General features: G+C 45.1%; 1 protein-coding gene across 1 annotated transcript in view; it reads left to right on the top strand.

Moving 5' to 3' along the window:
* The window catches only part of LOC107122871 (S phase cyclin A-associated protein in the endoplasmic reticulum-like), a gene marked incomplete at its 3' end in the record, with an annotated part of 63,010 nt that overhangs the window by 9,328 nt on the left and 39,277 nt on the right, over positions 1-14,405 (top strand). The window contains exons 3-5 of the mRNA XM_015426012.1: positions 4,562-4,637; positions 5,645-5,762; positions 7,263-7,333. Coding sequence (XP_015281498.1) covers positions 4,575-4,637; positions 5,645-5,762; positions 7,263-7,333 — 252 coding nt within the window. The remainder of the gene's footprint in view (positions 1-4,561; positions 4,638-5,644; positions 5,763-7,262; positions 7,334-14,405) is intronic.

The raw sequence follows: 14,405 nt of genomic DNA, 5'->3' as shown, positions 1-14,405 counted from the left end.
CCCCCCCCCCCCCAGCCAGCCCCCCCCCCAGAGCTCCTCTGCCACACAGCAGGAGGTAGGGCTGAGGATGGAGGGGTCTCTTGGCTCCCAAAGAGTCCCATGGCAGGGAGGGAGGCTTCCCTTCCCAACAGGACCCTGGGGCCTGCCTGGACCACCAACAAGGTGTGTTGCTGGGGTGGGGTGGGGGCAGTCGGACAAGCCAACGCAGAGGCAACCCCTTCTCCCCCCCCCCCCCCCCAAATTCTGAGCTATGCTTCCTCTCCTCTGTGCAGAAGTGTGGAGTAAATTCTACAGAAGCCATCTTGGACTTTTTAAAAATCTAGTTTTTAACCTACTGTAATTCCGTTTGTGATTAGAATTTTAATGGACTTTATAGTTGTCTTGGGGCTATGTGCCTTTTGTTGTATATCGCCCAGAGCCCTGCTTAACAGGGAGAGGGCGATTAATAAATAAAATCAACAACAACAACAACAACAATAATAAATATTAGCAGCATTGCATTATTATGCTTTTATGCCAGTTTGGTGTAGTGGTTAAGTGCGCAGACTCTAATCTGGGAGAACCGAGTTTGATTCCCCACTCCTCCACTTGCACCTGGCTGGATGACCTTGGGCAAGCCATAGTTCTGTCAGAGCTGTTCTTGAAAAAGAGCAGTTTCTGTCAGAGCTCTCTCAGTCCCACCCACCTCACAGGGTGTCTGTTGCGGGGAGGGGAAGGGAAAGGAGTTTGTAAGCCGCTCTGAGACTCCTTTGGGTAGTGAAGGGCGGGGTATAAATCCAATCTCCTCCTCCTCCTATATATTGCGTTTTCCAAAACTTAATCTGCCATAAATAAAATTCAGTTTTAACAATGCATCTGTTTTGTTGCATCATTTAAAAAAACACACCCACCATAATTCTGATACCAATAATGGACTCTCATATCCTGCAGAAGGAAGAGTAGGGTAGACTTCATTTTATATTGGAGGGGGAGTGTGATTTGGGGCCTAATACCACCGAGGTGGATAAAATGATATCAAAGGAAGAAAATGAAAAAAGGAAGAGTTGTGTGACTGCCTAAATATGTAGTTAGGTATGCATTACTTATGGGCTTTGCTGGCTGGGTGCCGTAACAATAAAATTCATTCATTCATTACTTATGGGCCTGCAGTGGCTCAGAGGTTAAAATGCTGAGCTGCAGACTGGAAGGTCGGTAGTTCAACAGTTTGAGAGCCGAGTGCCGCGTGACGGAGTGAACTCCCATCTCTGGCCCCAGCTCCTGCCAACCTAGCCGTTCGAAAGCAAAAAATCGCAAGTAGATAAATAGGTAGCACTTCGGTGGGAAGGTAACCGCGTTTCATGCGCCTTGGCGTCTAGTCATGCCGGCCACATGATCTCGAAAAAGTCTTCGGACAGCGCTGGCTCTTCAGCTTGGAAACTGAGATGAGCACCGCCCCCTAGAGTCAGATTCGACTGGCTTTCGAGCCAGGGAAACCTTAACCTTTATGCGGTGCTTAATGCCACCTTCATGCTAGTGTTTTTGTCACAAGCTGGAATGAAAAGTTCTGCAGTCTTGCATGTGCAATGGATAAATTCTGTTAGCCAATGATCATTCTACAGGGACCTGTCTGCATATTAGGAGGTTTTGTTCCTCTGATGCAAGGGGTCCCCAACCTTTTTGAGCTTGTGGGCACCTTTGGAATTCCGAGTCGTTTTCACAAAATGGCTGTCGCAGGAAGTGGAGCCGCTGTAAACCAAATTGCACCGAAAACAGACCATCAACCATTATATAGCTCTCTATTAAACACTTTCCAGCATGAATTAGACAGTACAATAACTTTCATCTCACACATCATGAAGATACATTCAGTGTATTCATATAAATTTATACACGCTTGGGCAGCATCCGTGGTCGAGGAACATGCACTAAGCTAAAAGTTTTCCCCGCTCAGTGCAACACACAAGATAGCGCTAGAAATACGATGCTTGTTACAAGATTCTTAAAAGCAATGACTTTCCTTTTTCTGAGTTGGAGAAGAAGATCTCTTCTAAATGGCTTGCATCCATTAAACAGGTATGGATGGATGAAACAGAGAATACTTCCCGAAGACTGATTTACAAAACAGCAGCAGTGCTTTCCAGAGGCTGATTTACAAAACAGCGGGACACATCCCTGCAGATTGAAGGCAGTTTCGTTTAATGACTTCTTCACCTTGCTTCCAGCAGCGAGTATTACTTTCAACAATTCTTGTTTGGAAGCAATGCTCCCTCTAAGCTGCGGGGTCTTGTGAGCAAAAAATCTGCTTTGTGTGCTATTGGCATTAAAGTTGTGAGTGAGCGATTTGGCTGCTGCATAAATTAGAACCATCTTTCCTGAGCTGAGACAAAAATGTGTGAGCCGGGGGCTAAAAATCTGTGAGCTAGCTCACACTAACTCAGTTTAGAGGGAACACCATTTGGAACCCAGCGTATAATTCATGTTTGGAAGTGTTTAATAGAGAGCCATATAATGTTTTATGGTCTGTTTGCGGTGTGATTTGGTTTATAGGGTTTATCTACTCATACCGAATTTCCCTTTCGTGTTCATGTTACCGCAGGAGGTGGTGCCGGCAACGAAAATGGCCACGATGGCTTTCGGTCACACAGTGAAGATCTTTGGGCTGGGGTGGTAACCAGTGTTCCCTCTAAGCTGAGTTAGTGTGAGCTAGCTCACAGTTTTTTAGCCTCTGGCTCACAGATTTTTGCCTTAGCTCAGGAAGGAGGGCTCCAGAACAAACTAATTTATGCAGCAGCCAAATAGCTCACTCACAACTTTAATGTCTGTAGCTCACAAAGTAGAATTTTTGCTCACAAGACTCCACAGCTTAGAGGGAACATTGTAACCGCTGTCCAAGCAATGTTTTTTTTAAAAAAAAAAAACCTGCACAGGCAATCAAATCTCCAGTGGCCAATCAGAAGCCTTGCAGGGCAAAAGCCCCACCTGGCCCCACCCACTAAAAAAAAAACGCTCTGCGGGCCCCAGGAGACGTGTCAGTGGGTGCCACGGGGACCACGTTGGAGACCCCTGTTCTAGTGGGATAAAATTGTGCTTGGCAAGGGAAGGAGGAAAAACCACCCTCAGCTCCTTCCTCTTTTAATTCTTGGAACAAGTAAAATTAGATAAGAGGGTGATTTGTACCCGGTCTGGAAGCACGGGGCTTAGGATCAAGAGCCAAGCAAGAAGTGGACCAAGGTTGGGGTAGCCGTGTCGTCTGAAGCCAGAGAACAGAGGTAGAGCTCCGTGGGGCACCTTTAAGACCGGCAAAGTTTTATTCAAGGTGCGAGCATTCGTGGGCACGCACACTTCGTCAGGCGATGGAACGGAATGGCGTATCATAGTCGTATATATATCTAGGAGTGGTGTGTTAGATTAGTGTGTAAAATAGTGAGGATCCTTTTTTTTTTTTTAACAGATCGAAAGGATGACAAGCTTTTGATCTGTCAAAAAGAATGACGGTTCTTTTGATCTGTTAAAAAAAAGTGGCCTCACTATTTTGCATGCTAATTTAACAAACCGCTCCTATATATATACAACTATGATAACCTGCGGTGGCTCAAGTGGTTAAGACGCTGAACTGCAGGCTGTGGAAGGTCAGTAGTTCAGCAGATCGAGACCCGGGTGCTGCATGACGGAGTGAGCTCCCGTCTCTAGTTCCAGCTCCTGCCAACCTAGCAGTTCGAAAGCAAGAAATTGCAAGTAAATAAATAAGTACCACTTCGGTGGGAAGGTAACAGCGTTCCGTGCGCCTTGGTGTTTAGCCATGCCGGCCACATGACCACAGAAATGTCTTCGGACAGCGCTGGCTCTTCGGCTTTGAAACGGAGATGAGCACCACATCCCTAGAGTCGGATCCGACTGGCTTTCGAGCAAGGAAGACCTTTACCTTTATGATAAGAAGAGAAGCCAATGTTGGATCAGGCCAATGGCCCATCCAGTCCAACACTGTCACACAGTGGCCAAAAACACCAGGTGCCCTCAGGAGGTCCAGGGGTAAAATTCCATTTCATAATTCCGTTTCATCATCTGATGGAAGTGTGCGTGCACACGAAATCTCACACCTTGAAACAAACTAGAAGTGGGTTAATATACCTTTGAAAGCCACCCATTTTTTCCCCTTTCCCGTGACTGTGCTCTGTTAAGAAACCACAATATTAATCTTGTTTCAGAGGTGGCATACACAGGGGAAGCTTAACGTTCATATTCCAGAGGCGTATCCGTTTTAGCCCGTTGCTGTCGAAATAAGAGTCTTCAGGCACTTTTACCTTCTAACACGTCTATTGCAGGACACACTTCCGTGAGCGATTCCCACTTGCTAAGGTTTGCCTCTAGGAGCCTTAGGATGCTGTTTGGCTTTGCACTAATCGAACCCGGTCATTAATGAACAAACACACCATTCGTCCTCGTTTGTGTCCCTGTGATGCGTGGCGTATCGTCTCGGCGATGCGTGGCATCGTGGCGCGTCGTCTGGTTTTCTGTCTGAGAAGAAATCTGGGAGACCTGTGCCTTTTAAATGTTGACACTCTTTGTGTTCTCTGTTATGCAGCTATGACGACTTCATGGGGTCATCCAAAAATGCGATAAGCGAATCTGTTGACACGGAGGACAGTTATAACATGATGGTGAGTCGTGTGTATGTGTGTGTGTATGTGTATATATATATATATATTTCCTACTGTGACAATGTTTTAAGATCCCAGTTTTGTGTAGCACCTGAAATCACACCTATTGATAGCACATCTCAGTGTGAGTCCTGTACCAAGCCCCACGAGCTTACCTTGGTTTGTGCTGCGAAAGGAAGGGACTCTGGCTCAGCGGTAGAGAGAGAAGAGATTGGATTTATACCCCGCTCTTTACTACCTGAAGGCATCTCAGAGCGTCTTACAATCTCCTTTCCCTTCCCCTCCCCACAGCATATATCGCATGAGGTAGGTGGGGCTGAGAGATTCCCTTGTGGATCAAAAACTGGCTAATTAATAGGAAACAGAGAGCAAGAAGAAATGGGAAATGTTCTCAGTGGAGGGTGGTAAGCAGTGGGGTACCACAGGGATCAGTACTCGGTCCGATGCTTTTTAACTTGTTCATTAATGATTTGGAGTTGGGAGTAAGCAGTGAAGTGGCTAAATTTGCAGATGACACGAAGTTGTTCAGGGTGGTGAAATCCAGGGAGGATTGTGAGGCACTCCAAAGGGATCTGTCGAGGATGGGCGAGTGGGCGTCAACGTGGCAAATGGGGTTCAATGTGGCCAAGTGCAAGGTGATGCACATTGGAGCCAAAAATCCTAACTATAAATACACATTGACGGGGTCTGAACTGGCAGAGACTGACCAAGAGAGAGATCTTGGCGTCATAGTAGATAACTCAATGAAAATGTCGAGCCAGTGTGGGACTGCAATAAAAAAGGCCAACGCTATGCTGGGGTTTTCCCACTATGTTTTTTAATATATTTTTATTTTATTTTATATAACATTTATAACCAATATAAACAACTACATTAAATAACAGTCAACCATAAAACTTGGTGGGTAATATCAAAAGAAAAACAAGTCTTAATACAATTACAAATATAGAAGTAAAAAAATAGTAATTACTTTTGGGCTATTAACGGGACTTCCTTTCTCCCTTTAGGCTTCTTTCCAGCGTTCTAACAGCCACGACAAAGTCAGGAAAATAGTGGCCGAGGAGGGTCGAACTGCGCGGAATTTGATCGCGTGGAGCGTGCCCCTGGAGAGCAAAGAGGAGGATGGTGTGTATCAACTGTTTGTGATATCCGTCTTAGTACAGCTAGATTCAAGGACAGTAGTACCTTAAAGACTGACAAGATTTTGGGGGGTATGAACTTCCAAGGGTCGAAACTTCCTTCATCAGATACTAAAGGGTGCTTTGACTCTCAAAAGCTTAGATCCCCAAAATCTTGCTGGTCTCTCAGGTGCTCCTGGATCCAAATCTAGCTGGTCTGCAGCAGACAAACGTAGCTACCCTCTGAAACTGCCTTATTATTGCATTACTCTTCCTCCAAGTGTCTCATGGTACTTGTGGTCTGAGAGGCAGCTTGGTGTAGTGGTTAAGGGCGACAGACTCTAAACTGGAGAACTGGGTTCGATTCCGCACTCCCCTGCATGAAGCCAGCTGGGTGACCTTGGGTCAGTCACAGCTCTCTCAGAGCTCTCTCAGCCAGGGGTAAAAAAATAAGCCTAGTTCACCACCTGGTGGTGCATAACACAAAATGAGTCAGTAGTTAAGGCTGCCAGACAATCTTCAGATCTCCCAGCTAGACTACACACAATGCCACACGATAATTAATTAATTGTGGTCTGTCCGTCATCCCTGCCCGAATCCCATATTTTCACACCAAGCCTTCTTGTGATAGAAGGCGCGTATTGTTTCACAGAGCTCGCTGTTTCCCTTTGCTCAGTTTCTTCTTACTAAGAGAAGAGAGCTTTGAAATTTAAAAAGGCCGTGAGTAACATATTCCAAGCCCAAGAAATTTGGGGAGGGAAGCTACCATTAGCAGACTTCAGTGCCAGCTCTGTCGCTCCAGGTTATGGTTATAAGAGGAGCCCTGCAGGGTCCGGCCCATGGTCCAACATCATAGCCAGCTAGATAGCCCGTAAAGTCCACCAACAAGGGCACAGGGACCGAGTACCCCCACACACACACCCCAAACTTATACTGGATCTGAATCCATTTCACCATTATAGCTAATGGCCATTGATAATGGACCCTATCCTTCACAAGTTCATCTGATTCTCCCTTTAAGCCCATCTAAGAAGAAGAAGAGATTGGATTTATACCCCGCCCTTCACTACCCAAAGGTGTCTCAGAGCGGCTTACAGACTCCTTTCCCTTCCCCTCCCCACAACAGACACCCTGTGAGGTAGGTGGGGCTGAGAGAGCTCTTGACAGAAACTGCTCTTTTTTCAAGAACAGCTCTTATCAGAACTACGGCTTGCCCAAGGTCTTCCATCCAGGTGCAAGTGGAGGAGTGGAGAATCAAACCCGGTTCTCCCAGATTAGAGTCCCGCGCATTTAACCACTACACCAAACTGGCTCTCAGAGTGGCCTACATCTTGCAGCTGTGAGTTCCACAAGTTATTTATGTGTGAGGTGAAGAAGTGCTTTCTTGTCCATCTTGGATCTGCTGCCCCACCTGACTCTCCTTAGGTCCCAACAAGAAGAAAATATTTAGACTGTGGCGCTGTGATTCAAGGGTCATTGATGATGTAATTTTTTTCTCTCTTTCCAGGGAAGCCTAAATGGCAAATCGGAGGGAAATCCAAGAGAATAACCCAGGGAGCTCACAAAACAACTAAGCAGGTGTGTCTCAAGTCTCCTGGTTAGGTTGTTCATTAATAATAATAAGTGGTCAGTGCTCCCTCTAAGCTGTGAAGTCTTGTGAGCAAAAATTCTACTTTGTGAACTGCTGGCGTTAAAATTGTGAGCGAGCGATTTGGCTACTGCATGAAATAGAAATAATAATAATGATGATGATGATGATGTACTTTATTGTCATTGTACACAGTACAACAAAATTAAAGGTGCAATCATTCGGTGATGTACAACCATACTCATACACTCACAACCATTCACAACCATCCCATAACTCCCTTAAGGTTCACATTGCAACTTAAACCACCAATATTTGCTCTGGAGCCCTCTTTCCTGGGCTAAGACAAAAATGCGTGAGCCGGAGGCTAAAAAACTGTGAGCTGGCTCACACTAACCTAAGGAAACACTGGTGGGGGGACCCATGAGAATGGTACAGGAGGGATTCCGTCCTGCAGCTCTCCCACCCTCCTGCAACTGCTTCTTCATCTTCCTTGCCCGCTTTCGGCTCCACCACATGGAGGAGTGTTGAAGTGCAGGTGCAGACAACACATAGGGAGGGGCCATGGCTGAGTGGTTGAGCATCTGCTTGAGATGCAGAAGGCCTCAGGTTCAACCCCCGGCATCTCCAGTTAAAGGGTCAGATAGGAAGTGATGGGAAAGACCTTGATCTGAGAGCTTGGCTCAGTGGCAGAGCATCTGCTTGGCATGCAGAAGGTCCCATTTTTCTCGGAATTCTGAGTCTGGTCTGTTACGCAAGCAAGATGTTAACTTTGCCGTTGTTGCATTCTCCATTAATTTATTCTTCCAGTCCGTCAATTCTGGACATTTTCCAGCCTTCCATTTGGATTCGCAAACCACTCTCTTGCCGCCGTTACCATATATTTAAATAGTTCTTCACGGCAGTCTTAAGTAAATAAGACTTAGAGGTCATAGGCAGGGGGCACAGCTTGTTGGTGCAGCATGTGCTTTTGCGTGCGGAAGGACTCAGTGCGAATCTCTCTCTGAAAGCATCCGAAAGGACTGGGGAAACCCCTCTCCATAACCCCAGAAAGCTTCTACTAACCAGTTAAACCAGGGGTCTGCAACCTTTAAGACATAAAGAGCCACTTGGACCCGTTTCCGACGGAAAAAAAAAACCTGGGAGCCGCAAAACCATTGCGACATTTAAACCAAATATAACACTGCATATATTGTTTCCACAACTACTGGTCGCTTACACACACATGTAAACACAAAAAGGAGCTAACCTTTCAGCTGCAAATACATTACAGCTGCTCTTCCTTGAGAGTTGGCAAACTGCGAAGGAGGATCTGCTGCCCCACCTGACTCTCCTTAGGTCCCAACAAGAAGAAAATATTTAGACTGTGGCGCTGTGATTCAAGGGTCATTGATGATGTAATTTTTTTCTCTCTTTCCAGGGAAGCCTAAATGGCAAATCGGAGGGAAATCCAAGAGAATAACCCAGGGAGCTCACAAAACAACTAAGCAGGTATGTCTCAAGTCTTCTGGTTAGGTTGTTCATTATTAATAATAAGTGGTCAGTGCTCCCTCTAAGCTGTGAAGTCTTGTGAGCAAAAATTCTACTTTGTGAACTGCTGGCGTTAAAATTGTGAGCGAGCGATTTGGCTACTGCATGAAATAGAAATAATAATAATGATGATGATGATGATGTACTTTATTGTCATTGTACACAGTACAACAAAATTAAAGGTGCAATCATTCGGTGATGTACAACCATACTCATACACTCACAACCATTCACAACCATCCCATAACTCCCTTAAGGTTCACATTGCAACTTAAACCACCAATATTTGCTCTGGAGCCCTCTTTCCTGGGCTAAGACAAAAATGCGTGAGCCGGAGGCTAAAAAACTGTGAGCCGGCTCACACTAACCTAAGGAAACACTGGTGGGGGGACCCATGAGAATGGTACAGGAGGGATTCCGTCCTGCAGCTCTCCCACCCTCCTGCAACTGCTTCTTCATCTTCCTTGCCCGCTTTCGGCTCCACCACATGGAGGAGTGTTGAAGTGCAGGTGCAGACAACACATAGGGAGGGGCCATGGCCGAGTGGTCGAGCGTCTGCTTGGGATGCAAAAGGTCCCAGGTTCAACCCCCGGCATCTCCAGTTAAAGGGTCAGATAGGAAGTGATGGGAAAGACCTTGATCTGAGAGCTTGGCTCAGTGGCAGAGCATCTGCTTGGCATGCAGAAGGTCCCATTTTTCTCGGAATTCTGAGTCTGGTCTGTTACGCAAGCAAGATGTTAACTTTGCCGTTGTTGCATTCTCCATTAATTTATTCTTCCAGTCCGTCAATTCTGGACATTTTCCAGCCTTCCATTTGGATTCGCAAACCACTCTCTTGCCGCCGTTACCATATATTTAAATAGTTCTTCACGGCAGTCTTAAGTAAATAAGACTTAGAGGTCATAGGCAGGGGGCACAGCTTGTTGGTGCAGCATGTGCTTTTGCGTGCGGAAGGACTCAGTGCGAATCTCTCTCTGAAAGCATCCGAAAGGACTGGGGAAACCCCTCTCCATAACCCCGGAAAGCTTCTACTAACCAGTTAAACCAGACGGATCAATGGCCTGGTTCAATATGAGCCCCCTTTTGTAGGTGAGAGAATGACTGGGCCAAGGCTTAGTCTTCTGCAGCTCCTGGAATTCTGTCCAGGCATTGATTCTGCGGCTGGTAACAGAAGGGCGCTAACATGTTGGGGGTTCCCGTGTTGTTAGCACGAAGGGGTCAGCCTAACTCTACAAGCTGGGAACGCTCTGAAAAATTAACTTCCTCTCCTAGCAAGACAAGGCGATTTCTCATCACAGAGGGCCAGTTTGGTGTAGTGGTTAAGTGCGCGGACTCTAATCTGGGAGAACCGGGTTTGATTCCCCACTCCTCCGCTTGCACCTGCTGGATGACCTTGGGCTAGCCGTAGTTCTGATAAGAGCTGTCTTTGAAAAAGAGCAGTTTCTGTCAGAGCTCTCTCAGCCCCACCTACCTCACAGGGTGTCTGTTGTAGGGAGGGGGGAGGGAAAGGAGTTTGTAAGCCGCTCTGAGACTCCTTTGGGTAGTGAAGGGTGGGGTAGAAATCCAATCTCTTCTTCTTCTTCTACATCCCACTGTGTCCCCAAATAGACCTTTTTGTGGAGGTGCATCCTCACTGTTAAAGTATTGTTAAAGTAAAGTAAGCTGTGGGGACTAAAATTGTATTATGGCTCCGTATGGGTTTGGGGTATTTTAAAATTGTAGATTATTTATGATACGTATTTTAGGGAACTTTGTTGTACACTGCCCTGAGCTTGCTTGTGGGGATGGTGGCATAAAGGCCTAATTTAATAAATAGATAAATAAATAATAGCCAATAGGAAACAAACAATAAATGCCATAATTTAGTGAAGGGGGACGCGGGATTCAAACCCAGCATTTGCCAATCAGTCTCCAACCAATGTCGGTTGACGGCCAGTTCATCGTGATGCTTTTGGAGCCGCTGTTGGATGTGAAGTGCCAACGATTGAGGCAGCCCACAACCGGTTTCTAAAAGCTTGTCTCCTCTGCCTGGAGTGGCCGATGTCAAACTGTGTCAGATTCAGATAAACAGCGTCAGGAATGGCTGGGTACCACGGGACCCAGAGCAAACTTTCCGTTAACTCTCCACTCCCTCTGAACCAAACCTTCTTTTACGGATTGATATGTCCGCAAGGCAGGGCTCTTTTTGTAGAAAAAGCCCAGCAGGAACTCATTAGCATAATAGGCCACACCCAGCAGCAAAACCTATTAGCATATTAGGCCACACCCTGACAGCCGGTCCGGTGCGTTCCTGCCCAAAAATAGCCCTGCCGCAAGGAATCTACAGCATTCATTGAAATCTACCATACTGTAACAGAACGGTGGCCCCCTGGTATATGCAGGCAGAATTTAAGATTAAAACAAAATCATAGGTAGAAAAAAATGAGATTGAAAATGTTTGGATCGTTAAACTAACAGAATCAGAGTTCATCTGGGAGTGTAGACCTTTGTCAAAGGTACCTTTTTGAATATCCATTTGGCTGAGCCCTAAATTTAGGGGTTCTTTTACACATATTTTATTTTTATTTTTGTTATAAGTACCCGTTAGGTACACTTTTATTACTTTTCAGATTATACACAAACCAACATACATACAACAAATTTACATACATAACACATACAAAGAGATCAGTATAACTCTATTACCATATTTAACTATTTTCTTAAATCACTTTCTATAGGTTTGCTTATTTATTGATTGGCTTCTAAACCAGGATGCAAGAGAAGTCTTCCTAGAATCAGACATGCCCACGGAGAGCAGACTGCTCCCCTCGGTCACAGCTCCTGGTGTACAATCCCCCCCCCCCATTTTTTTCTTCTTGGGTCAATTGGACCTGAAAAAATTCAGAATTTCCAAAAAATCCCAGATCTGAATACCACATCAGTACTGGGATCTCAGACTTTCCTTTAAATTTTCTTCACTTAAACTTTACTTTTTCCTATACACTCAGCTTTCAGCTCTCTTTCTCTTTCTCACTGAACAACCGCAGCTGTCAGCTTCTAACTGCTTCAACACAGAACTAACTAAACACCATCAACTGTCAACTTGTAACTGAAACTACTGACTGACTCACATACCCATCCACCCAGACTCACTTCCAAAAACCCTCCCCCTCTCTGTCAACCACCAATCATACCACATTTGCCTCTCTCAACCACTCTAGTCTATCTACCACAGCCATGCAACCAAACGTTTAAAGAGACACACCCACAAAAAAAACAAGGAATCATTACAGCATCACTAACAGCTTTGTTCAGGTCTTGCAAACTGAAGGCCGTGGCTTCCTTGATGGAGTCAATCCATCTCACGTCGGGTCTTCCTCTTTTCCTGCTGCCTTCAACGATTCCTAACATGACTGTCTTTTTCCAGTGGGTTTTGTCTTCTCCTAATGTGACCAAAGTACGATAGACTCCATCTGGTCTTTTAGTTTCTAGGGAGAGTTCAGGATTGATATGATCCACAGCCCACTGGTTTGTCTTTTTTGGTGGTCCACAGTATCCATGAAACTCTTCTCCTATGCGACATTTCTGATGAATCAACTTTCTTCCCATCAGCTGCCTCCATTGTCCAACTTACACACTCATACATAGTAACAGGGAATACTATAGTATGAATTATCTTGATTGCTGGTGACACATCTCTACACTTAAGAATCTTTCCTAGCTCCTTCATGGCCACCCTTCCCAGTTTCAGTCTCCTTCTGATTTCTTGTTTGCAGTCTCCCTTTTGGTTGACGTTGGAACCAGTGAATAGAAAACCTTGAACAGTTTCAGTTTCTTCATCGTCACCCTAAAAGCTGTGTAATTCCCCAGTGGTCATTACTATTGTCTTGGTGTTCAGCCATAATCCTGCTTTCTGTGTTAAGAACATAAGAGAACATAAGAGAAGCCAGTGTTGGATCAGGCCAATGGCCCATCCAGTCCAACACTCTGTCACACAGTGGTCAGAAATACCAGGTGCCATCAGGAGGTCCACCAGTGGGGCCAGGACACTAGAAGCCCTCCCACTGTCCCCCCCCCAAGCACCAAGAATACAGAGAGCATCACTTGCCCCAGACCGAGAGTTCCTATCTATAGTAAAAGGTAAAGGTTCCCTTGCTCGAAAGCCAGTCGAATCCGACTCTGGGGTTGCAGTGCTCATCTCCGTTTCAAAGCCGAAGAGCCAGCGCTGTCCGAAGACGTTTCCGTGGTCATGTGACCAAGGCGCACGGAACGCTGTTATCTATCTATACCTTGTGGCTAATAGCCACTGATGGACCTCTGCTCCAGATGTTTATCTAATTCCCTCTTGAAGCCGTCCATGCTTGTAGCCGCCACCACCTCCTGTGGCCATGAATTCCATGTGTTAATCACTCTTTGGGTGAAGAAGTACTTCCTTTTATCTGTTCTAACCCAATCACTCAGCAATTTCATGGCGTGCCCATGAGTTCTTGCATGGTGAGAAAGGGAGAAAAGGACTGCTCTAGCCCCAAGCGTTTTAACCTTTCTTCACAGGGAAACCATATAGGGAAACATTAACCTTCATCAGTAGTCATTGCTTCGCTCTTTTCTGCCAGTAAGTTCTTCTTTTTTAAAAAAGTTTATTTATAAGTTTTCAGTATACATCATATCATCGGTGGTGGAAGTGTGAAAAAGTACAAAGATACTGGAAAAAAATATATAGAATAGTAAATGAGATTACAGAAGAACAAATACCATTTGTACCAGAAATTGCTGTATTGAATATGCTCCCAGAAATGTATAATAGAACGAACAAATATGTAATTATATGTCTTTTTACAGCAGCCAGAATACTATTAGCCAAAAAATGGAAGGAAGAACTGCCCTCAAAAAAAGAAATAATTGATAAAGTATTGTCATTAGTAGAAATGGATAAATTGAGTTTAATAACAAAAGGTGCTAGCAAAAAGACAATTGATAAAAGATGGGGAAAGTTTTATGTATGGCTGGATAAAGATAATAGCTAAGACTCACAAGTATGAAAAATGTAAACCGATGATATGATATATACTGCCAGTAAGTTCTGATTTCCTGTAAAAAGGGGTGGGGGGACCAAATCAATAAGGAAGCCTGCATTTCAGTTCTATTCTATACCAGATTTGCGAAAAGAATATTTTCACCACATGCCTAAGTAATAAGAAACAGTTTAAATGCTCCACATTAAAAGAAAAAAATAATTCCAGTCAAAGTTGGGGAAGGGGAGGGGGGGCAAACCCCGTATCCTGATGCCGCTGAGTATACATTTCACTCTCCGGGGGACGGTGGCCATTTATACTGATATTTCAAACCACCAAGAGATTAGGAAAGGGCAGCGTTAACACAAATACCCAACTGTTCCCCTATCAATAATTATACTATATTAAACACAAAGCCACGAAAGTGCAGCGGTAAAACGATAGCTGAATATCGCTAATGGGAACTTAACATCTTCCCCCCCGGGACCCTTCAGTCGCTTTTTCACGCCGGGGCGGACCAGCAAAGGGAAGGTCCGTT

The sequence above is a fragment of the Gekko japonicus genome, unplaced genomic scaffold (assembly GCF_001447785.1).
Source record: "Gekko japonicus isolate JY-2015 unplaced genomic scaffold, Gekko_japonicus_V1.1 scaffold4587, whole genome shotgun sequence".
Classification (NCBI taxonomy): domain Eukaryota; kingdom Metazoa; phylum Chordata; class Lepidosauria; order Squamata; family Gekkonidae; genus Gekko; species Gekko japonicus.
The sequence above is the reverse complement of the archived record's forward strand: the minus strand, read 5'-3'. Positions and strand labels throughout refer to the sequence as shown.